At 34.3% G+C, this 27327-nt stretch overlaps 1 protein-coding gene across 1 annotated transcript; it reads right to left on the reverse strand.

Annotated features, from left to right (window-relative positions):
* Nucleotides 1-902: 902 nt before the first annotated feature.
* Nucleotides 903-27327, reverse strand: LOC106868977 (CDP-diacylglycerol--inositol 3-phosphatidyltransferase). The gene is made up of 6 exons (XM_014914460.3): nucleotides 26796-27327; nucleotides 14698-14832; nucleotides 11406-11559; nucleotides 7944-8025; nucleotides 6452-6533; nucleotides 903-5027 (listed from the first exon to the last, which is right to left on the reverse strand). Exons 1-6 carry the CDS (start codon nucleotides 26845-26847, stop codon nucleotides 4849-4851), a joined length of 684 nt encoding a protein of 227 aa, XP_014769946.1. The 5' UTR covers nucleotides 26848-27327; the 3' UTR covers nucleotides 903-4848.

Genomic DNA, 27327 nt, shown 5'->3' on the forward strand with positions numbered 1-27327 from the left:
TATATATATATATATAAGAGACAAGTTAAAAAAATAATGTTCATTACATATAATTCCTTTATTAGAGCAAATCTGGCTTACAGCTGTTTCTAGTAGTCATTATAGATAGATTTACTCAATTGGTCTACTGATCCACCAAGGTAAATTGAATGACCTAAGAAAATTAATGCTATTTTTGTCAGAGTCATTGCTGGAAACCAGAGAGCTTATGAAGTATTTTGTCCGAAGTAATAATCCCTCAATATATATATATATATATATATAGCTGGTCTTCCATAAACAACTTTGCTTGGACTTGTGCCTCAGAGAACTTTCTAGGTGCAATCCCATGGTCATTCATGACTGAAGGGAATCTGTATATATATATATATATATATATATATAGTCACGTCTGTGTGTGCTTATCCCCCACCACCATAACTGGTGTTAGTTTGTTTATGTCCCTGTAATTTAGTGGTTTGGCAAAATAATTACTGGGGTTGATTTATTAGAGTACAACCCTTCAGAGCAATGCCACAATCCAATGACTGAAGCAAATTAAAGATAAAAAAAACAATACAATTGATAAAAAAATAACTGATGTGACCAAGACGACATTGTGATATAATCTATAGAGATATAATATGTCCACTGACCCAGGAGAAAAACTGCCCAAAAATCTAAGTCTATCAACGTAGGATCAATCTCGTTTTGTGCACTCGGTTTTATTACCAGCATTGGGGTTTTCTGTCTGATCAGATGTGTGATCCTTGTAGGAAAGTTGTATTTTCTGTAGAAATAAAGTACACATACACAAACACACTCATTCATAGCAGGGTTATTAGTGCATAAATTATCCAATTATTATAATAATGCTTTAAATGAAGAAGAAAAAAACATAAAAATTCAACAATAAAATAGTATTGATCTTGGAAAAGATATTTATTGTCATGGTTTTACACAGTAGCCTAATTATTATATAAGCAAATGATATTTGTTCAAACATTTAGATGGCAAATTCTAAGAAATTGTTACCACTGATACTAAGTGCAATATCTAACCTCACTAAATACACATTATGTATATACTATGTAAGTATATACGTATATATACTGTGTAAGTATATATGTATATACTATGTAAGTATATATGTATATACTATGTAAGTATATATGTATATTTACTATGTAAGTATATACGTATATTTACTATGTAAGTATATATGTATATACTATGTAAGTATATATGTATATTTACTATGTAAATATGGCTAACCTCACAATTGGTTCATTATATCAGGCATTATGAAAAATTCTTAAATGCACATAAAAACTTTCAAATTTCCAAATGTCATTTGGGTTCATTAAATAAATATTTAAAAACAAAAGAAATCACAAGTGCATTTTCTCTTCTTCTCTACAAACAAATGCTTTGAAGTATTACATCAAGTTACTTCAATTTTGTTTAGATTCTTTAATTGTAAATAACTTGGCTTTATCACACATTTCAAACATATCTGAAGAATGATGCCATCTGTAACTAAACGTGTGTAGGTCAATCTCTTGAACTTTCTTTCTGTTTAATCATTCATCATAAAGATGTGAAACAAAAACAAAGAACAAACAAAAGTAACAACACTGTTTTTTTTTTTAAGGATGATTAGAAAATAATTAACTTTTCAGTCAATTGTTAATCAGAGATAATGCATCGTTAAAAATATAAATTAGCTTTGTAAAAGCCTAAAAATATATTAAAAAAAAAAGAAACAGAAATTAATAATAATAATAATCAAAATCCTTTCTACTATACACGAAAAGCCAGAAATTTTTTGTAGGGAAGAGCTATTAGAATGCATTGACCCCAGTGCTTAACTGGTACTTGTTGTATTGACCCCCTCCTAAGGGATGAAAGGTCAAGTCAATCTCAATGGAATTTGAATTCAGAATGTAAAGCTAGAAAATAATCCTTTCTAATTTTTGGCACAAGGCCAGCAATTTTGAGGGGAGGGGCCAAGTTGATTACATTGACCTCAGTTCTCAACTGGTACTTATTTTATCGACCCCCAAAAGGATGAATGGCTAAGTTCACTTTGGCAGAATTTGAACTCAAAACATTAAACGAGAAGAAATGCCACTATGCATTTTATCTGGTGTGTTAATGATTCTGCCAGCTAGCTGCCTTGATAATATATACATTCATAAATATATATATATATATATATATATATATATAGACACTCACATATATTTTCATGCACACACACACACTCAAATTTCTTGTATAGAGCTATTGCAGTTATAGATTCAAAGCTTCTATCTGTTTTTGATATATGAATGAACAATATAATTATTATTCAAATGGTGGTGGAATGTAGCAGAACAATCCAAAATCAGAGCGTACTTACTTCAGCGCTCACTCCCTGGATTCACAAGAAAAACTAAATAAACCTCGAATTCTATTGCCATTGATTTTATTTATCTTCCATTATATAACAATTACACCTGATTTCAAGTGATAACAAGAACAATTATTTTAGAACTTTATAGACAATATAGACATGGATTCATGTTATTTAAAAGTAAAATAAAACCTGAATGTATTAAAATAACAATGTTTTTTTTCTTTTTACATAATTTTTTCTTTTTAAACATGAAGTTTCACATGAGAGCTTATACCAAATGCCACAAGCAATGCATGTGAAAAATTCAAACAGGAAATATTTCAAATGCTATATAAGTATGGAATAATTATTTACTTGTTACTTTTTCAACCATTTTGAGATAATGTTGAACACTCATTGCGAAAGTAGCTTCTGTAACGAAATGAGAGAGAGAGAGAGAGAGAGAGAGAGAGAGAGAGGGAGAGAGAGAGAGATAGAGAGAGAGAGAGAGAGAGAGAGAGAGAGAGAGAGAGAGAGAGAGAGAGAGATTTGCTCTTTGCAATAATGAGTAATCATTTAGATTTTGAAAATGCAAAAATTTGCAATGATGTGCATACGAAAAAGTCTTTGAAGTTCTACAATACCAAATGGTTTTAAAATAGATCTCTTTTAAAATTTACTGTAAAAGAAGCTGTTTAAAATTAGGTTAAACATTTTATACCGTATTTCTTGTAGTTTCATTAAAAGTTCTTATGCTTATGTAAAATTAAATTAAATGGAATAATTGTTATCATAAACATGAAACCAACTGAAATGACTAGAATGGAAGTTTCCATTCAATAGCCTAATAAAAACTAAATTAACAAACACATTCTAATAAACAATGTTCAAGATATTAACCCACTTTGTTGATGTCTAATTACATTTTTTTTTCATTAAGAAATAATGAATTTAAAGGAATCAGCTTACTGATGAAGTTTTAAAAGTAAAGTTATTATTTGGCTCATTTATAACTTTGAGGTGATTTCTAAAGTTTCATTCTTGAAAAACATTAATGCTGCTAGTGGACGGGTAAGCCAAAGACATGAAGGCTTTTTGTTTTTTAACCTTCGGATTTAATATTTTACATAATATTTTTCTTTTTAAATTAAATAGTCTAAAAGAAAAAGAAAACTAAAAACCTTAAGTATTTCTCAATTTCTGTCTTTGATCAATTCGTTTGAAATATTGTGATTAAATTGCTTAAATTAAAAGTTAATTAGGTATCATCAAATTAAAACCAAACCCACAAGGTCCATAAAGAATTTTAATCTATGCAAATATCCTCATTATCTGAAGAAAATTGGAAAGAAAAAAAGGTCATTAAAAAATAAATTTGAATAACAATTAGTGAAGTGTGTTTTAAATTTTGTTCAATAAACAAACTCTATAAAGTTAAACACATTCTAAACATTTGACTGAGAATGAGTAGATGAGATTTTAAATGTAACGAAAAAGTAACTCAGAAACTATAAATCTCATTGTGAGGAGAAGACATCAGACGGAGTGTTTACTGATGCGTAACAATATTTTTTCTTCTTTTTTTTTTCAGTTTTGCTTTATTGAAGAATATTTAAGCTGGAAGCTCCAAAATATTTAAATATGATAGCTTACAAATTAAGTGAAAAAACTTAGTTAACAACAAAAGCCAGTGAAAAACATAATACACAAAATAAAAATAAATAACTAAATTTAAATAGTTTTAACAGAAGCAAATAAAAAAAAAATATTCAAACATTTTCTTACAAAACGGTACAGTGCTTTGAAAATTCAATTACATATTAATATCATACATAGACATGTGTGAGTGTGTGCATGTAATATATATATATATATATATATATATATATATATATATATTTGTGTGCGTATGCATTCATTCATAGTGTAAATGGGAATTTGTGTCAAAACAAAGCCAATAATACTGAATTTATTAGGATGATCTATAGTACCATTATGGCCATTACTCAGCATTTCATGGAGGCAAACCAGTCTTCAGATGGCATCTCAAATCCCAGCTGGGAGAAAACTGAGTATTGAGCATAGTAGAACAATATTCAAAATGCATGCACGCATCCATGCACACACACAAACACACAAAATTTAATGCATTTATTTTTTTTTGCTCCCCAATAGTGCATATGATCTTTGTTGAGGTATACCATCAACTAAATATGTAATATATATATCTACACACAAAATGTGTATGTAAATCTTTGAATCTATTCATATGTATATATATATGCATACATACATACACACACATTCATTCACAAACATATCTATATACATTTATATATATATGTGTGTGTGTGTGTGTGTCTGTGTGTTTGTGTGTGTATATATATATATATATATATATATATATCTCACATACACACTTTTGAGTGTGCATCAAACTTTCATAAAATACCTATTCAATATACATTTATTTCACAGTTTCCAGAATCTTAAGATATTTTCTTTGCATTATTTTCTGAAGTCCTGAGGGCAGCACGATCTGCAACGTCAATAGCAGCAACATTGGCCATTGCACTGTAAAGTTGGAGGATGCTTATAATGGTCTTCAGGAAAGCAACCAATCCACAAGGATAGAGCAATGCAGTCACAAGTCCAATACTTCCAAATACTGAAAGAAGCAAAATATTATTAGTTAGATGTTTTGTCCAAAAGACATATATATATAAAATTAATCCAAAAAAAAAAATAAAAAGAAAGAAAATGAACAACAAACAACATTCCATTTCAAGCAAAGCTCTTCGTCAGAAACAAGAGACGGAGGAAAGTCCAAGAGAAAAGGAAGACGGAGGAAAAGAAATCGCTAACGATCCACATGTGGTTACATATATATATATATATATATATATATATATAGGGGACAGTTAGAACTGGCTGGCCGAGGTGAATTCAGTTGTGCTTTCTGATCTGTGTCAGTGTGGAACTACCCATCCATGCTTGCAGGGTTTGCTAGCATAGTCGAATTTACTACTGAAATACAGTACTGATGAAGGAAATTGATTATTAATTGTTAATTATTAATCATAATCCTGAAACGCGTCTGCTGTTAATCATCTGAATTGGTTAGTTTTTCATTGTTCTTTTTCTTCTTGTTTTTACCTTTGTGAGTTACAAGTGATGCTATCTGTGAGATTCTCAGCTTTTTTAGCTGCTATTTTTCTGAACTTCAGTATATGGTGAAGCAAATATTTTGCTGATCCCTTAATTATATTTATATATATATATATATATATATATATATATATATATATATATATATATATATATATATATATAGTTCAAATTTACAGAAAACAAAAGATGAAGATAATTGAGGGAACAACAAGCAGGTGTAGTTAGCTTGACACTTGGGAAGGATGGAAAAGTTTTTGATGTCTCGAACCTACATTCTTTGACAGAAAGGGTTGAGAGGGGAAAAAAATTGAGAGAGAATGAAAAAAACCAGAGAGAGAAAATAATGTGCAAGGATTAACAATTCATATATATATATATATATTACAAATCTAACTTTAAACATTACATCTAAATTGTAATTCATCTTGATGGTTTAAGCAGTCTTAAATGAAACCATTTTAGAAAAATGTACTGTTTAACCATCTATCACAATTGATCAGAAGGGTAGGATATTATATTTCAAAGTTTATTAGCCTATATAGTATAATACATGATTATACTTGATCAAAAAAATCATTTGTTAAGTAAAATAAGTAATCTCTTGAAATATTAATATTAATGATTCCAGTTCTCAATTTTATGTAGAAAAATGTTTTTGTTTTTTTTTGTAAAATATGTCCTGTCCATTTATCATGACAGTATACATTATTTTTAAAGCAATAAATTATTTATTTTTTTAAAAATTTATGATGAGTAAAAAATATTGTTAAGGAAGTATTTTTACAAACTAAAGAACACTTTTTAAGACAAAAAAATTTCTTTTTCAAGAGTTGGATTACACAGAAATTATTGTGAACAAGAGGTGCCAAATTTAACAAAGTATTACAATATACATTACACTATAACAATAAAACTTATTACCTGCTGGTCCAGATGTGAAATATCTGACGTACAACAAGCAGTAGAAAAGTTCATTGCCTGAACACATCAGAAAGAGAATGATCTAAAAGAGAAACGGAATAAAATCATACATGGCAAATATATAGACTTTTTAAAACTAAGGTGAAATCACAATTCAAGGAAGTAGATGAGAGCCTGCATTAGTAACAATGATTATAAAATCAAAGCAAATTAGTAGATATCAGTGAATTTGGTTGCTGTGATGGAGTGAAAAATTCTAATGTTTTAGATATGGTTTCAACAAATACAGGTGCTTCCATTTCATCAAAGAACCTATATTGAAATTTATTCCACTCACCTCAACAACCAAACTTCTTGATATCAATTCATTGGATTGTATTACGATTGTTGTTAATACAAGTCCTCACTTAGGCCTTGCAGACTTACTAAGTGGAAAGAATCCCAATTTTTTTCGGTAAGATGCTTGCCTCTTATCACAACCCTTTTTGATACTTATTTCCAACAGCAATGTAAACTGTCTTGTCCAAAGAAACAAGGAGACACCAACAGTACACATGATCTTCTAAACAATGAAGTGATAGTCCACTAGTTATTAACTTAACCTTGTAAAGAAGACATATTGATTTGAAATTAAAAAAAAAAACTAGATGAAGATTTTTATTCCTATCTTATTGTTTACAGCTTTGTCATTTAAGGAAAGAATGGTTTAACTGTAAAATATTAATATTTCTATATCTTTGATCACTTCCAGCAATCAGCCTGGCATATTTGGTTAAGTTGTTATAATATTTGCTCAACTGATTTGTGGGTCAAATTTCTTTTTCAACCATCCAAGTGAATAAGTGCCAGGAAAGTATTACATTTAATATACCAACTATGGGCTCCCTTCGGTCATGAATGACAATGGGATTTGCACCTAGAAAGCTACCCTCTGAGGCACAAATGGAAGACCAGCAGTCGCCCATGCATACCAGCCTCCCCTCTCCATACCACTGATCTTATCCAAGGGAAAGGCAAAGGCTGATACAGCTTGGCACCAGTGAAGAGTCGCAACTCATTTCTACAGCTGAGTGAACTAGAGCAACGTGAAATAAAGTGTCTTGCTCAAGAGCACAACACACAGCCTGGTCAAGGAATCGAACTCACAACCTCATGAATGTGAGCCTGACACTCGAACCACTGAGCCATGTGCCTTCACAAAATATGATGGAGAGATTTAAACTGATTTTTGATTCTTATTGAACTCTTGTCAATTTGATCAACTGTATCAACCATACCCTTCTACTTAAATGTGATGTTTGTTTTAGGAAGCAATATCACAAAGACATGCAAGAAAAGCATTGGAATAAATGGTTATTTCAAGATGAAAATTTAAAGACAATGCAGGCATTTTTTATAGCAATTAACAGAAAATTGAACAGGAAACAAGCATCAATTAGAAATGGACAAACTTCATAGTTAAAATTTCAAAAAAACAATATGTATAACATACTTTATTGTGATAATAATGGCGCAGAATTGGATTTGCTGACAAATCAAGAACTTTATGGCTACCAGCACCTTTCATAAGGGAACTGAAAATAGAGAAAATATTTACTTAAAAATATTTCATTTAAAAAAATCATTTTAAAGAAAATATTTAACCTTTTTAATACAAACCCTGAAACTGCCCTGAACCTATGACACAAATTTCCTGTTTAAGGTGATCTAAATTAACATGTTTCATCATAATTTCACGTTAAGTTATGTTCTAAATATGACAGCCAAAACATAGCGAAAGTAACAATCAAGACGGGAACACCAGTCCAACTAACATAATAAACAGTAAACATAAAGTAAATAAGGGTATATTAATCATCTTCGGTCACTGTGATCTTTAAAATACACAGAGGCCTACAGATTTTGTGGTTGACATCTCAACACCTGCAAGATTATATTCAATAACAAACTAAGTTCCACTGGGGTATGGGTACACCTTATTTACCTGTTGGGAATTTACTTTGATTGCCAATATTTTAATAAGAACTGTGTTTCTCTAGCAATCTGTCCATCCATCCATTCAACAGATACTGTTTCAATGATTTCATGAAATGACATTTTATGGAATTTGAAAAATGTTCTATAATGGCATCGTTTCAATGCATTTTCAACTCAGAAAACTGAAGGGCAGTAATATACTTGATTTTTTTTTTTTCTTTATTCTATATTTTGTTAGAAAACACTTTGATGCATTTCTGATGTCATGCTTTTCTGGTTTTTCTTATAATTACAACAGTTGAGGATTTTTGAGCAATTTATTTGGAAAAACAAAATAAATAGCAAACTTATTCAAACTATTCGTTAAATTTATATATGTGACATAAGGAAAAATAAGGTTTATGCTTTATATTTAGTCAAAGCTTATCACACACACAAACACAAAATGACATGAACATTTTACTTTCAGTTATAACAAAATACTGCATGATGAAAAGAAATGAAGAAACTAAAAGATGAAAGAGAAAAAAATAATGGAAATAGCAACAGATTTACTTAGACTTTCAGTCAGTAAAAATAGTTTATTTTGTTTTAAACCAATTTTGATTTATTGGAAACGGACTGTTTCACCACCAGAAATTACTTATTTCTGAGGTGGAAGTAAATTATTTCAATAAACCCTTCAGCAAGGTAAAGAATCAATTATTTTCCACATAAATATTTATCAATATAGTACAATTAGGGATTTACAAAAAAAAACAAAAAAAAAACCCTTGGGAACATTCCTTCTAGTGAATAACTAATTGACTGAAGCTTATTTAGCACTTTATTTATGTATGGGGAAGTTTTGGCTATGCTGTGTCATTGAAATGTTAAATTATTATTGTGGACAAAATCATCATCACCATCACCATGATCGTTTAATGTCTGTTTTCCATGCTGGCATGGGTTGAACGGTTCGACTGGGGTCTGGGAAGCCAGGAGGCTGCACCAGGCTCCAGTCTGATCTGGCAGTGCTGCTACAGCTGGATGCCCTTCCTAACGCTAACCACTCCGAGAGTGTAGTGGGTGCTTTTTTACATGCCACCAGCATGGGAGCCAGTCAAATGCTGCTGGTATAAGCCACGTTTGGATGGTGCCTTTTACATGCCACCGGCACAGGAGCCAGTCGGGGTGAGGAGGCTGGCATCAACCACATTTGGATGGTGCTTTTAATGTGCCACCAGCACAGGGATCACAACTAAAATTTCCATTTGATTGTGATTTGATTTTGATGTTGATGTACTTGACTCAATAGGTCTCCTCAAGCACGGCATGTCACCCTACAATACAAGGTACTTTTGAATGGGCTGGTTATGCAACACTGGTGTAGGTTACAGCTGTATTAGCCAGGTCTTCTCAGTCACAGCATATCTCCAGAGGTCTCTATCTTTTGTCATTACCTCTGTGAGGCCCAACATTCTAAGGTCATGCTTCACCACCTCATCCCATGTCTTCCTGTCCCTTTGCCACAAACACATATATGCAATAATGCTTTTATGCAGTTACTCAACCTACCAGAAATAGCAGCAAAGTCTCTTTCAGTCAGACAGGAAAACCCATCATAATGATAAAAACAGAATGTTGACTACGAACATCATTTAAAGAATAGTGCATGTATGTGTGTGTGTGTGTGTGTGTGTGTTGTATAAATATACCTATATAAATATGATGATTGCAACTTGATTTCATGTAATGCCATTGCTTTATTGTTCTTTTAAACACGAGCAGCACAGATGTGGCTTTACAGTCCTGCTTGATACATTCTTTTGTACAAAAGTGACAATGATGGTCGCCTCTTGCAGTAGGTGTTACAATATTGCTTTGGTGAATTTCCATGTGATGCTTCAGTCCACCTCCTGATTTACATTCTTTTCCATACTTCCCACCAGTAGAGATGCTGTATAATGAATGGCTAACAACTTCCATGTGTGTGTATGTGATTTCTCTAAAGACTTCTAAGACCTGCTTTAGACACAACAACACTCAAGTTAAACGAGATTGTTCACCATCATAACAAGCTAAATTAACATCAACATCTCTCTTGAATTTTTCATGCTCAATATGATTTTATTTACATTCCTTCTTGCCACCATGCACTGCCTTCTTTCACGATGAACAATCTACAGTAAAAAATTTTCTATTCATTTGCCAAGATTTTGATTTTTTCCAGTGTATTCTTGATACAGTCTTCATATCTCATACCTTAATCTCAGTTTCTGTGCTGGTGTTTCACTCTGGCCTAACTCACCATACACAAATTGCTCAGGGATCCTATTATCTTCTGTCCCAACCACCAGACCATTCTATTGTAATCTGTGCTGAAGTACTATAGACACTTCATTGGTAGACTGTGCCCAAGGACTTCAACACAATCACATAGATCTGCCATAGTGTAGCCAGGATATAAGTAGAGACATAACTGGTGAAATTGCTCCAGTCTTTTTCTATGGGTGGACCAGCAATACTTTAACTTAATCAGCTGTACAACAAATTCAAGCAGTGGTTCTCAACTAGGGTCCATACAAGATTTTGTTGTTAAAATTTATCTGCAACAAATTACTAAAACTTCTGCAATACACAAGATGTTTAAATTTGTTTTAATACAATTCCCAATAATATTTAATCATAAAAATACAGAAAGGATATTTTTACACACAGTGAATGACTATTAAGGTCTATCTAAGCAAAAGAGGAACCAAAGGGATTCATAGGCAAAAAATGATTGAGTGCCACTGAATTAGAATAAAAATGTCCAAGTCATAAGAGTACTGTAAGTTGTAACTTTTTAACTCCTACCATTACAATAAGATTTAAGGCAAGTACATCAGCCCTTAGTCATACATGGGCAGTGATTACAATTTAAGATGTGTACAATATCAATAGGATCAACCATCGGTGCAAATGGAGAAAGCTGGTAATGTAACAAACAACTTACCTTTGTAAGTGAAACCAGTGACTGACAATGTCAACTGTCATGCTGAACTGGAAAAATAGCATGTATTTTGGGTAGAAGAAACACAATGCTGCCATAAGACACATTGTTGTAAATCGGTCTATAAGTTGGTCAAGCATGGCTCCAAGTTTGCTACCTGAAGTTTAAAGAAAGAAAGAATATATGCATGTGAGTGTGTATGTCATCATCGTCATCATCATCATTTAACATCCGTTGTCCATGATGGCATGGTTGGACGGTTTGACCAGGGCTGGCAAGCTGGGGAGATGCACCAGGCTCCGATTGTTTTGGCATCGTTTCTATGGCTGCATGCTGCCCTTCCTAACACCAATCACCTTTTACATGACATGGGTGCTTTTTATGTGTCACTGTCACAGGTACATATGTATATAAAAGATACAAATAAATGTTAAGCAAGGATACACAAGAAGAGAAGTAGCTTAATAAAGTACCTTGGGGATGGGGTGGGGGTGGGTAAATGAAGACATTTTAAAAATGTATGTAATATTTGGTTTAAAATAGAAGGAATATCACAGGACAGTTTGGGAATGCAATTATTATGTTCTGAAAGAAAAAAATTATGATGAAATCATTAATTGAAGTAAAAAGATAAAAATTATAAGCAACATATATAGACACAGAGATGGCTGTGTGTTAAGAAGTGTGGTTCTAAGGTCAGTTCCACTGCATGGCACGTTGGGCAAGTGTCTTCTGCTATAGCCTTGGGCCAACCAAAGCCTTGTGAGTGGATTTGGTAGACGGAAACTGAAAGAAGCCCATCGTATATGTATACATATCTATGTGTGTGTATTTATGCATGTCCTCCACCATTACTTGACAACTGGTGTTGCTGTGTTTGTCCCTGTAACTTAGTGGTTTGGCAAAAGAGACCAATAGAATAAGTATCAGGCTTAAAAAGGAAGACAAATCGTGGGGTTAATTTGTTCAACTAAAGCCTTCAAGACGGTGCCCCAGCATGGCTACTGTCTAATGAATATAACAAGTAAAAGATAAAAAAAATATACTTAAAATTTTCATGAAATGAGAGTTTATTAATCAAACAAATGTCTTTATTCAGAATATTTTCAAAGATGCCAATGATTGATTGAGCTACATCATGCCAGGTATGGAAATAGTAAATATCCCACAGTTTATTTTATATCTGGATTATGTAAACATTTCTTTATCTTCCAGAGGAAGCCAAATCATTTTGTCGCCTTTTTAAAATTGATGACGAAATAAAGTTTCAAGGGAAGTAACTCGAGATAAACAACACATGTAATATTTCTCACGTACAGTATAGGAGTGACATTGGTAAGTATGGCGAGGTTTATCATTAACCCTTTAGCATTCAGATTATTCCCTCCAATGTATTGCTTATTTATTCACATTTTTTTTCTTTCAGTTAATCAGGCGTTATCTCATAGCGTTGACATTTCAATGATATGATTGAAATATATCAGTATTCACATTGTTTTCAATTAAACGTGCATTATCTTCTGGCTTTGACATTTCAATGATACAATAATCTATTTTTAGATTGAAATTGTAGAGTAGATGTGAGAGACTGGATTTGGATTATTTACTCATTAAAACAGGTATAATATTGCGGTTGGATAAGGCTGGTTTAAATGCTAAAGCACAATGTCTGAAAGAAGCTGTTGATTTTATCAATTGACAGGAGAGCAGATTTAAAGGAATTGGAAGGCTTCTATAGTGATAATAGAGGTTAATGAATATTGACAACAGTGACATTAAATTGGGTACATCAGAGCTGAAGTGAGAGACTATGGGGTGGGTGAGTAACATGAATAGATATAGTAATGAAAAATCTATAGGTCTACATGATTAATTAATTAAAGGTGTAATCCATAGAAAGTTTTGACCAAGAAGTTTACGAGTCTCATTATGTTAAAAGCTGTGCAAGGACCAACCATGTTTTATATCAGTCAAGCAAAGTTATGAATGAGCTTTATTGAGGAGATACAAGTAGTGCATTATTCTGTTACTCTTGTTTCTGATTTGTCTCAATAGACAAAACAGGATTCACTTCTTCACAGTCAAGTGTTAGTGGTAAGAAAGAGAAATATGGAAAAATTATTGGCCAGATAAAGAACATAACTGTTAGCTGAAAATCTAAAAAATGCTTGAGATTAAAGAAATGGTTTTTGCATGTACGACTGTGAGGTTGAAAAGTCTGTTGCACATCCATTCCAGTTTTGATACAACAGTATTGCAACATGACCATATATTTTCTTCTGTAAGCATTTAAATCAGTGGCTCTCAACCACTTTTTGCCTATAGAACCCTTTGGCTCCTATTTTACTAAGATAGACCCTCCTAGTCATTTGATTTCTTTTTAGAAATCCAATTAAATTTTCATAATTAAATATTATTAGGGATTGTATAAAAAAAAGTGTTAAAATATTTGGTGTATTGTAGAAGTATTTCATTTTCATTTTATTTCATTTTATCTAGTTTCAGCTCATGAGCTGTGGCCATGCTGGGGCACTGCCATTTATAACTGATTTATTGCAGATAAATTTTAACAACAAAATCTTATATGGACCCTTAAAGGGTCACATGGATCCTGGTTGAGAACCTCTGATCAAAATAAATTTTGGTTGGTTAAAAGTGTGAAGATGGATTCTTGTAGCTAAAAGATATATATATATATATATATACACATGTATACATATATATATATATGTGTATATATATATATATATATATATATATATATATATATATATATATATATATATATATATATATATATAACTAGTTGCCACCTAAAGATACCTTCATCATCATCATCATCATCGTTTAACGTCCACTTTCCATGCTAGCATGGGTTAGACGATTTGACTGAGGACTGGTGAAACCAGATGGCTACAACCAGGCTCCAATCTGATTTGGCAGAGTTTCTACAGCTGGATGCCCTTCCTAAAGCCAACCACTCAGAGAGTGTAGTGGGTGCTTTTACGTGCCACCGGCACGAAGGCCAGTCCAGCAGTACTGGCAATGAACTCGCTATTCCATCCAACTTGTATGGACACTCCTTAATCACTCTCAGCATTGGAAATGTAATGAACTAATGACTGGAAGCATCGGAAACCTATAACTAATGATGCTATTTTCAGAAAATGCACAATATAAAAATAAATTGAAAATCTTAGCTTTTTTTTCTTTATTAATGCAACAATGATTTCTAATTAATATTTAAATTATGTATGAAAATAAACAGCTTGAAAAGGAGATAATATTTCTTTACCTTGATTCAAAACTCGAGCAGCATGTCCATCAAATGAATCCAAAAATCCACTGAGAAGATAAAGGAAAGCTGCTAGCTGATAATTTGTTTGCATGAAGTAAAATGCAGCAAAGGCAAACACAACTCGTCCATAATCTGTAAAAAATTTAAAAAGCAGGAAATAAGAACCAAAACAGAGAAAGAAGCTGTCAATATTGCTAATTAGTAAAATGCAATTTCAATTACATAATGCTATTCATTATTATCATTATTAGCAATAGTAAGACATACATAATTTTACCTTCTATTCAGATATCATCATCATCAACATTTAGTGTCCATTTTCCATGCTGGCATGGGTTGGACAGTTTGACCGGAACTGGTAAGCTGGAGAGCTGCACAAGATTCCAGTCTGTTTTGGTTGGATGTCTCTCTTAATGTCAACCACTCCAAGAGTGTAATGTGTGCCTTTTATGTATCACCAGCACAAGTGCCTTTTGCATGTCACCCATGCCAGTATATATACACAGGTACATAATTTTCTATTCTATTATTTGAAAACATTTTGGGAGACACATGCATTAAAAGATTCCTTCTTAATATCCAGAATTCCAATCACACAGGTGTGTTTTTTTTTTTAGAACAAAGTATTGATCACATCACTCTTAATTTAGATCCATTCTATTAACAATAATAATATACAGGTTCAGTCCTACTGCATGGCAGCTTGGGCAAGTACCTTCTATAGTTTTGCGCTGATTAACACCATGTTAGTGGATTTGGTAGGCAGAAACTCAAAGCCTATTGTATATAAATGTGTGTGTGTGTGTCCGTGTCCACCACCACTTGACAAACGGTGTTGGTGCATTTACATTCCCTGATAAAATAAGTACCAGGCTTAAAAGAAAAAAAAAGTCTTGGGGTCAATTTGTTTGACTAAAAATTCTTCAAGGCGGTGCCCCAGCATGGCCATAGTCTAATGACTGAAACAAGTAAAAAAAAAAAAAAGATCTAATAAAGTCAGAACAGGAGATATTTGATTTGAGTTCAAGAATCATGTATTAGCTGGGTACAAATCAGAATACAATGCTTTAATGTATTCATTGAGATACTATTATGGTTGATTTGTTTATCTATCTTGGTTCCTCTAGTATCATATTTTTCACAGCATATGAAATATCAACATCATCATCATCATCATCATTGTTTAACGTCTGTTTTCTATGCCGGCATGGGTTGGACGGTTTGACTGAGGTCTGGAAAGCCAGTGGCTGCACCAGGCCCCAATCTGATCTGGCAAGGTTTCTACAGCTGGATGCCCTTCCTAACACCAACCACTCCGAGGGTGTAGTGGGTGCTTTTATGTGCCACCAGCACAGGAGCCAGTCAGGTGGCCCTCGCATCAATCACACTCAGTGCTTTTTATGTGCCACCGGCATGGGAGCTAGTCAGGGGGCACTGGCATCGACTACATTCAGATGGTGCTTGGGAACCAGTCTACTAATAATAATTGTTTCTAATTCAGGTGTAAAGCCAACAAATTGAGGAAGGGAGGGGTTATTTAATTATACCAACCTCATTACCTGACTAGAATAGAGGTACTTGGCAAAAAAAGGTTACGTTGAAAATCAGATGGCCAAGAACTTATAATCTAAAAAGCCTGAACAAATACAGCAAGGCAATTTGTTTGATGCTCCAACGATTTTAGAAACCCACAGCTGTTATTGCTAATAATAATAATAATAATAATAATATCAATTCAATAACAACAGCTTAAACAAAAAGTAACTGACGCAATACAATATTGGGAGAGTTTGTACTCTCTCAACAATAAAAAAAGAACACACAGTGCTGCACACAGCCCAGCAACACAGGGGTGTAGCAGGTGATACAGTAGGAATTTGCCTCAAACTACCAAACGTTGAATGATAATAATAATGCCCATTTGATTTGAGGATTGTAAAGAAAGAGGAAGAAAAACAAAAAAAATACAGTCCCTTAAAATTTGAAATAGGAAGAATTTGGAGCATGAGAATAGTAAAGGTGGTGCCTAAAATAATTGGTGCATTGGGAACGGTAAGCAAAGACGTAGACAAATGGCTGGAGGAGATTGAAATGGAATGCCCAGTAGAGCTCCTACAGGAAGTTTGTTTCTTTGGGACAGCAAGGATTATCAGTAGTGTTCTAAGCACTTTGAAAGACTGCTGAAAACTTGTGGATACTTAAGGTTATGGGTCGTAACCCACTATCCATATAAATCATACTAGGGCTAAGACCGAACTTGAACCAAACCAAAATAAAAATAAATAAATAAAAAAATAAAATAATAATAATAATAATAATAATAATAACAATAATAATAATAATAACAATAATAAGAAGAAGAAGAAGAAGAAGAACAACAACAACAACAATAATAATAATAATATCAGTGAATTGAGAAATTTAGAAAAGCCAGAAAGCTATTAACAGCAGACTGAAGTCACAACCCCAAAGCAAACACAGAAAGAATATATCTACCCAGCTCAAAAGGAGGCCATGGCCGGACACAGATAGAGAACTACTATAAAATAACAACAGTTGGACTAGAAAAGTACAAACAGTGGAAGACTATCACATGTAATAAAGCAACATGTGAAAAAGAAAACACTTTTCTCTATACACACAAGGAGGCAACAAAATACAAAACAGAAGCAAACTACACTGATTCAGATGACAGTATAACAGAAATGGTTAAAGAGACAAACAAATAACATGGAAACAGAATTATAAAACATACTAAAGAAGAAACGGAGAGAAAAGTCATTCCATGGCCAATATCCTGCAAGGCTTGACAGAGAGGAAGTGAGCTTAAGTAAAAGCCAACAATGGTTCAAAAGCTCTGGACTAAAAGCCGAAACAGAAAGACTGATTCTCACGGCACAAGACCAATGCCTCACTACGAACAACTATAAAAGCAAAATAATGAAAACAGGATCTCATACCAAATGCAGAATGTGCAATCAGCTCAATGAGACAGTCAACCACATCGTCTCTGGCTGTCCAGTCCTTGTCAAATTTGAATATATATACAGACACAACCGAGTAAGTAATTTTATCCACTGAACAATATACCAACATTAAAACATAAAAACTAACAAGAAAAGGTATAAACATGTGCCAGACGAAGTAAATGACAATGACCAGGCAACAATACCTGTTCAAAGAAAGAAATAAAAACTAATTGCCCAGACAAAAATCCACCTGCTTACTGATAGACATTGCAATCCCTTCTGACCAAAATGTTGTCCAAAAAGAAGTGGAGAAATTGTCAAAGTGCAAAGACCTTGAAATTGAAATATTCAAGATGTGGGGCATAAAGGTGAAAACAATACCAGTAATAACTGGTACAGTGGGAATGATAATAAAAGATATGAACAAAAATGTAGAAGCTACACCTGGATCCTCAACACTACACACTATTCAAAAAGATAGCTCTGTTAGGAACAGCCCACATTCTAAGTAAGACACCATCAATTAAATAATACAACCCAAAGAAAACAACCCACAAACACAAGATACACTCGATATAGCAAATATCCAATGAAATAAACTATCACCAACAGGCTAGATATCCACACACAATTCACAATACAAACACTAGTACAACAAAGAATGCAGCACACCCCACGAAGGAAAGAAACTGACACAATAAAATACCAGGAAGAGTTTTCACACTCCCAACAACAAAAAAGAGCACACAATGCTGCACACACCCCAGCAACATGAAGGTGTAGTTGGTGGTGCAGTAGAAACTTGCCTGAAACTACCAAATGTTGAATAACAATAATAATAATCTTTTCTACTATAGGCACAAGGCCTGGAATTTGGGGGAGGGAGATAGTCAATAACATTGACTCCAATATTATACTCGTACTTATTTTACTTACCCCAAAAGGATGAAAGGCAAAGTCGACCTCAGCAGAATTTGAACTCAGAACATATGGACAGATGAAATACTGCTAAGTATTTTGCCCAATGTGCTAATGATTTTCCAGCTCACCACCTTGTTATCATCATTAGGTTCTGATTAAGGCACAAGGCTAAAAACGTTGAGAGATAAGTGTTAATCAAAATAATCAAAACTGACATCATCGTCGTTTAACATCTGCTTTCCATGCTAGCATGGGTTGGACGATTTGACTGAGGACTGGTGAAACCAGATGGCTACACCAGGCTCCAATCTGATTTGGCAGTGTTTCTACACCTGGATGCCCTTCCTAACACCATATCATCATTTAAGCTTTCCATGTTGGCAAGGGTAGAACAGTTTAATAGGATCCAATATGGAAGACTGCATCAAGTTCCGATGTCTGCTTTGACATGGTTTCAATAGTTGGATGCTTCCCTTCCTAATGCCAACCATTTTACAGAGTGTAACTGAGTGCTTCTTTTTGAGACACAGGTACAGATGATATTACCATGTTAACTCACAAGATATAAAAAAAAAAAAAGCCCCTTCAACAGAGTGGGGTTGTAGAAGAGAGAGACAGAGATGGCTTTATGGGAGGTGTTGAGAAGATAAATTATGGTAGATGTGTGTTGCTCTTGGAGAGATATATGACTATCTTGTATTATGTAAGGACAGGTGGGAGCAGGTGGAGAAAGAAGTAAAGATGATGGTGATGACGTGTGAGGGTGTACTGAAGGCAGAAGGTGAGTGTAAGAGAGAACAGGAAAGATTGGGAAGAGTGTGAGGAGAGAATGAGAAACAGATAGAGATAGAGGTGAACATAGTGAATGGTGGGCAAGGGTAGAGGTGAGACAGCTGGTAAATGTGAGTTGCAGGTGGGAAGCTGATAAAAATTAGAATTGACTCAGGAAAGGCTGTGATAAATGACCATAGATAAAGAGTAAAGAGTAGCAGTATAACAACACTGCAGGTAGATGAGAAATAAGAAGATTATAGGTAGGGGTAGACAGGTAAAGGAAGTTTGTGGTGAAGAGAGAGAGAGAAAATGTATAATGACAGAGATGGTGGTCAGGGTTACATAGAAGCAGATACACACACACATATCCATTAATGCAAATTTCATTTTGGCAACAAGGTGTTAATCATTTACATTGACCTTTGTACTCAACAGGTACTTAATCTTTAATGACCCTGAAAGGATGAAAGGCAAAGTCCACCTTGGTGGAATCTGAACTCAGAATGTAAAGAGCTGCACATATCCATTAACGAATGTTGTTATTAAAATTTGTGCAATTAATATTTCATTGATATTACACAAATGAAATGTGATGGATGTTTGACATTTTAAATAGTAAAAGTGGGATTGATTGACAACTGACCAACTCTACTGATTTCAGAGGAGGAGGAGGAGGAGGAGGAGAGAGTTGTAGTGTTGTAACTACTGCCAATATTGTCACTGCTTTATGCAACAAGCAAAGCTGTTCCACAATCACAGCCTGTCAGGAATATTTATCATCTGCCACACACACACACACACAAATATATGTGTATATATATTCCTTGGTGACAGACAGACTGGTTTGATATGATTTTTACCTTTCTATCGCTGAGAACTTATTAATAAAAGCCTTAAATTTTGCCTGCAGGTATGTCACAATTTCAGGCCTGGACATAGATTTCATTATGCATAACAGAAAGTCACTCCTATCTTTTGACAAAATTTCCTGGGTAAAACATAATGGACCAGAATTTTTCAATGTTCTAATGGGAGGCTATGATTGAGCAGAAATCTGCAACCTTATAGGTCTATTTATTTTAGACAATGCAATATCCAGATTTAACTTTATAGAATTAGGATTGTCTTGAGATGATGATCTTACAACACCATTCAATAAAAATGGGTACCAATTAGAATGACATAAAAAAAAAAGACTTGATGAGTTTAAAAGCTTTGTCCTCGGAATTACTCTTAGTACAAACAGTAACATAGAAAACATTTTAGACCTCACTATGGTCCTAGTACTAGAAACTTACAGCCCCTATAGAAAATAGAACAAGATCATACATTACATTAATAAAACTACTTTTCACCCACCCAACATCTTCAAGGACTTGTAACATTAGTAAAAAAAAGTATCAAAAATATTATTCAATACGGAAATTTTTGACTGTGTTGCTATATTTGATGATGAAACCATGAGAAGAAGTGACTTTAGCAAAAGGATAAAATACATCCCTCAACAAGGACACTTAAATGTTAGGAGAAAAAGAAAAAGTTTAAACATTAGAACCAAATATTGCCAGAGCCTTCGTAAATGTAATAAACAGACACTTCTCAAGTGACCATAACTTACACAAAATTTTTAATAGATACAACCTCAAAGTAAATTATAGCTGTACAGACAATTTCATATCTTACCTAACCAGAATTAAAAAGAAAAAGCTATCTCCCCATCTCAATGCAACTACCTCTACGAAAGTGCTTCATTTTGGTCCAACCACTGCGAAGAACGTTTTTTATTATTGTACAGAGTCCACTTTTCATCACAAGTTACAATACGGTTGAGAAATGGAACAGTCTGGTTATGGAGAAAAAGTGATGAGTAAATTTCATATCTGTGCATTTTCTGATTTTCTTCAAATTGTGTAATACCCATTTATCAAGCTTTTTTGATTTTCCAATCGCATGCAAATGGTTGCCAGCTGTTTTCTGGCTGACTTGAAGTTCTTTTACCAGTTCTCGAGTGGTTTTACATGGATCTTTCTCAATGATGGTCTATAATTGACTGTTATCGATGACAGATGGGTGTCCACTACACTCACGATCTTCAAAGTTCAGGTCTCCACTGCAAAATCGTTTAAACCATTTTCAAGCTGACCACTCACTGGTCATTTCCTCACCAACCATTTCGTTGATATCGCAAGCAGTTTCAGCTACTTTATGTCCTATTTTGAAGTTGAACAGCAAAATTGCTCAAATATTGTGCTTTGACAGTTCCGTTTCAGATGATTATAACAATGGCAAAAGAAATATTAATGTTAATTTATTGAGGTATTTGAGCAAGTCTACGTCTGTATTTTCAGACAATTGCAAAAAAATGCTTAACAAAAATTCTAATCTCTGCACAAATCCAGTACAAATTCTTCATGGTTCAAGATGTTGCTTACTTTTTACTCAACCTACTATATTATACTATACTATACTATACTATACTATACATAGACAGACAGATACATACATACATACATACATACATACACACATACATATGCTGAGTTTCTTTCAGTTTCTGTCTACCAGATCCACTCACACAAGGCTTTGGTTGGTTCAGGGCTATAGTAGGAGACACTTATTCAAGATGCCATGCAATGCAATTGAGCTTGGAACCATGTGGTTGGGAAGCAAACATACCACACATATATAAATATATATCATTTGTGTGTGTGTGTGTGTGTGTGTGTGTGTGTGTGTGTGTGTGAGAGAGAGAGGGCACGAGGTCAAATAAGGTTTGGGTGTTGCACTCATGATTGCAAGACTGTAGTTTCAATTCCCAGAGTGGCAATGTGTTTTTTCTCTTCAGCAAGACATTTCATTTGACATTGCTCCATGTGTACATACACATACAGGCACAGGTATGGCTGTGTAGTCAAAAAGCTTGCTTCTCAACCATGTGGCCATGAGTTCATTTGGTGGGGAAGTACTGACCCACAGCAGGTGAGATTGTACGGGATTTACGGTCTGCATCATGTCTTCCAGGGGAGGATACATTACCTACATATAACTAATCTTAATTTTCCTTTTTTTTCATTTAGATTTTGGCATAAATGACTTCCAGTTATTCTGGTTCAAAGTTTCCCCTCTCTTATTCCTTCTAAGTACATCTTCCTCTATCACTCCTTGAGCTACTCACACCATAAACAACCCTTTGACCAGTTCTCCTATATTAAGGACTTCTTCTGTCTCTCTTCTCCCTTCTCTGAAGTCATCCTTTTTGGTGACTTCAATACTCACAACTCTTTAGGAATCTCACAGACATCTCAGAAGCTGAATTCCTTGCTCTTCCCATCTCTTTACAACAATTCACCTTCTTTTTGTATTCCAGCCCCATACTATACTTATCTAGTCTGATATGCAAAAGATGCCTTTGTGTATCACAAGACCCTCAAACTTTCCCCCATTTCCCAAACTGTAACTCATCCTTCTGGTCCCTTGCCAAAAGGATCTCCACCAACCTTAGAATCCTCTTTTCCTCCTCGTCTAAACAACAATGGCTCTGTAAGTTGTACCTTCATAGAGAAAGCTTCTACCTGTTCTGCCCATTTTGCATACACTTCTACTCTACACACCTTAGGAGGTGCATGGCTTAGTGGTTAGGGTGTAGGACTCATGATCATAAGATCATGGTTTCAATTCCTAGACCAGGTGACGTGTTGTGTTCTTGAGCAAGGTACTTAATTTCATTTTGTTCCAGTCCACTCAGCTGGCAAAAATGAGTAATCTTGAGAGGGACTGGCGTCCCATTCAGGTGGGAAAACAGGGAAACCAGCCCCTTATGACTCAGTATGACTCAAGAATGTAACCTCTACACACTTTAGCCAATCTACCCCCTTTTATTCCAATAGGCACTCCACCCCACTTATATACACAAGCCAAGTGAAGAAAAAATTCCAGCTGCTTCAAACAAATCCACTGGTCCTTATAATGTTTCTTTCATTACACTCAAACATTGCATTGTCCCACTTGCTCTTATACTCACCAAACTCTAATCTCTCACTTTATTCAAGGATATACAATGACATTCAGAAATGTGATTCAGTATTCCAAAGAGAGGTAACCCTTCTGACCCATCCAACTACTGCCCTGTTACTCTCACCTCAAACATCTCTAAGGAAATGAAGACAGCCATTACAAGACATTCTTCAACACCTTGAATTTCTCTCTCCAGTGACAATCAATATGGCTTATGCAAAGCCAGATCTACAGGAGACCAATTCTCTTATGTTGTCCAACAATGGGATTTTGCTTGAGAGAAGTTCAGCAAAGCCTTCAACCATATCTGGCAAGCAAATCTTCCATTAAAAACTCCTAATGGGTTCCTTATCTCTTGAATCAGCAGTTTCCAATAAATCACACCATTACAATATGTCTTAACAAAGCTTTTACTGTTCTACTCCCTAACAATTCTGGTGTTGGTTCCTTTCTATGCACCAATCTCTTACTGCCACATCCAAAAAGGCCCACTCTTCTGCCGATGACCAACCTGTCATTCATCTTTAAACTTCCTTAATCATGCATCATATACATGCAACCTATATGCCACATGCCAAACTTGCATTGATTCCATAAAGAGATCTTCAATCTCCAATGGGACTATGCCAAGTTTGTCTCATTTAACAGAAAAGAAAATAATAAACAGCCCTCAAACACTACTCATATTACGAAAGCACCTCTGCACCATAGCCCCCATACACACTAAACATGAGCAGCTCTCAGCAAGAGCCCACACAGTCGATCCAAATGTGGGTCTCACTATTAGTGAGGGTCAGTTTTGGTAAAAATTCATTCTTAGCATATCTAGGACTACATTAAAAAAAAAACTAGCCCTTATCTTCAAGACCAGAAAATATTTCGGTTCCCAAACATCTGTTGACGTTCTATAAGGTTCATGTGAGATCCACAATAGACTATTGCACCCACATCTGGGACGATGTTGCAACCTCCCACCCATTCACACACTGACATCGTGATTCGCACCCAAAAGGACCACTTGACTGGTTGGAATTCCATAACGGACACACTCCAGCCCCTAGCCCACAGGTATGCTGTGCCGAATCCTTTACGTAATTTGACATTACTATAATAATCTCTGATCCTTGGAGCAGATTGGTCTCGAACCTCCACCACTCAGCCAACCCCCGTCCCACTTGTCTCCACCTCTCGTTACCCTTGATGCGTCCAACCACTCTTTCCTTGCACTAACCAATCTATCCAATCCTTCGTCCCCACAAATTCATACCCCTGGACTTTCCTCCTCCTCTTCTTCTCAGATCTTTCTTGTCCTCCAAAGTCAGTAAAAAAAGGGAATGATCATCATATACAAAATACAATGTCACAATCCATTCTTTAAAATAGTGTGTTTGTGCATGTATACCCACCTACCTACATACCTTCCACCCATATATATATTAAATTGTAGTATGTTTACAATTTAACGTATCTTCATCATACTACGAACAAAGTAAAAAATAACCAGAAAGTACCCTAAATTATAATATATATATATATATAGGGCTTTAATTCCAGTCCAGAACTACGTGTGTGTTTATGTATGAGGGTGTGTTAACGTAAATGGGCCAACCTAACAGATATGGTAGATTAACCAACCAGTGCAACTGAAAAAAGAATTAAAATAATCACTTGTTCGGGCCATGACTACCTGTCGTTCACACGCGCTCACACATATACCACCACCACCACCACCACCACCACCATCATCATCACCACATCTGAATCTAATCCATTTAAATCTCGCAGCCCAATAACAGTTCGATGCGTATTTGGCTTATCGATATACACAATACAGGAAACAATACTATTTTGATACCTAGTTTCAAAATAACTCTAGCAAAATGATACAAGAGCATGGAAGATGATAAACCAGAGTACAGCATCGAACTAGATGATTTACAATGGTCGATAAAATAAATATCAACAATTTTGAGTCGATTCCGTCGCATATGTATATTTGCTTATCTATAAAAAAAATGTCCAAGCCATATCAAACAATATTTAACATCGAAATATCCACAGAAAGATCGATAAATAGAGAGACAGAGGATAGATTCATGTATACAAACACAATGTGTGTAAAATATTTAGGTATTTAGCTATGAATGAATCCACAAAATATTCAACAGATGAAATCATGTACATCTATCTCATATTGTCTGTCTTTCTATCTATCATCCATCTATTTGTCTATCAATCATCCATCTATCAATCATCCATCATCTATCATCCATCCATCTAATGATTAATCATATTAGATTAAACTGAAAATAGTAAGTTTAAAATGAGCTTAGAGATCAACAAATGTTATCAAATACAAATCTGACATTGAATAAATTATAATAGCAACTCGCAGACAGTCGAAAATCACCATTTTTACAGTAATCATGTAAAATATTCAATTCCAAATATTCTGCAAATGGTGTCGATAGATTAAAAACAGAGAACGTTAATGAATTATTACTAATGAAACTAAAACTGAATATATTTCGTTTTATTCAACTTCTCGTTGTACTGGAAATCAATAAATATACCAGTTATATACTGCTGTTAAATCAACTGATACACACACACACACACACACATATATATGTATATACACATAACCCCTTACTTTAAAAGGGGATGTTTGTGGAATCAAGAATAAATTAAGTTACCATTGTTCAGTTCAATTACTGACACCGTATTTATCATTATTATTACACAAAACATCCATTTAAGTCTGTTAAAAATAAAATCAACAGAAGCCAGCCTGAAATCAAGAAAGACGTTAATTTTGATTATCAAAACACACACACACACATACACGTGTGTGTGTGAGAGAGAGAACAGATCAAAACATTGTGCGTGTATGTGTGTGCCAACAGACTAAAACAATACCGAATATATGTGTTTATATATATATATATATATATTTATATATATACAAAAATAAGAGGAATGACCAGCAAAAGTGGACTCCTATATGCTAGAAATAGATGCCGAATCATCTACTGGTTTTAATTGATTAATATCAATTTCTACCCTTATTATTAAATTATATATATATATATATATATATATATATATATAAGTACACTTCCTTATATTCTCTCTCTCTCTCTCTCTGTAGAATCCTGTGATGGAATCTATAGGAATAAAATGTTATAGGGATAATATCAATTAACCGAAACGATGTAAGTGAATTAATTTGACCTTCATCCAACTCATTTGACAAAATTAATATAAACAAACATTTAATATGTATCGAGGCAACAACACCAATATGGTTTGTTTACCATGTAATGAAGACTGGAAACAACAACTACCACCAACAACATTCAGCAACAACTCAACAATAAAACTCCAACATGTTTCATTCACATGTTTCTAACTTACCTATCAGGTTCGGAACGAACAGAAAGATGGTCTCGACACTTTCACTTGACATGTCGGTTTAATTTTCAATTTCTTTCTGTCTGCCTCTGTATAATTGTTATTAGTTCCCGCTGGTGTTTGTTTGTTCTCTCTCTGTTGTGCACCGTTTATTATTTGTTTCTTTTTCTTTTTCTTCTAAGTCAGTGCTGTTGTTGATGGTGACGGTGGTGGTGGCGGCAGCAGCAGCAGCAACAGAGGAGGAGTCTTTATGTCTTCCAACTGTTGTCTATCTTATGAATATTACAGTTGGTAGCAGCAGTCTAGGAACTACAGACGAGGTTTTGCCTCTTCCTGTTTAAAACACACCAGTTCCTGTCACTCTCTCTCAATCTCTCTCTTTTCTAACACACACTATCTGTCTGTCTCTCTCACTCACTTTCTCTCTCAGTCACTCTCTATCTTTCTCTATCACTCACTCTCTCATCTTCTCCCTCATTAATTTTCTCCTATCTCTTTCTTTCACTATTCCCGCATCACCCCAGTTCTCTCTCTC

The sequence above is a fragment of the Octopus bimaculoides genome, chromosome Z (genome assembly GCF_046866305.1).
Source record: "Octopus bimaculoides isolate indiv1 chromosome Z, ASM4686630v1, whole genome shotgun sequence".
Lineage (NCBI taxonomy): Eukaryota > Metazoa > Mollusca > Cephalopoda > Octopoda > Octopodidae > Octopus > Octopus bimaculoides.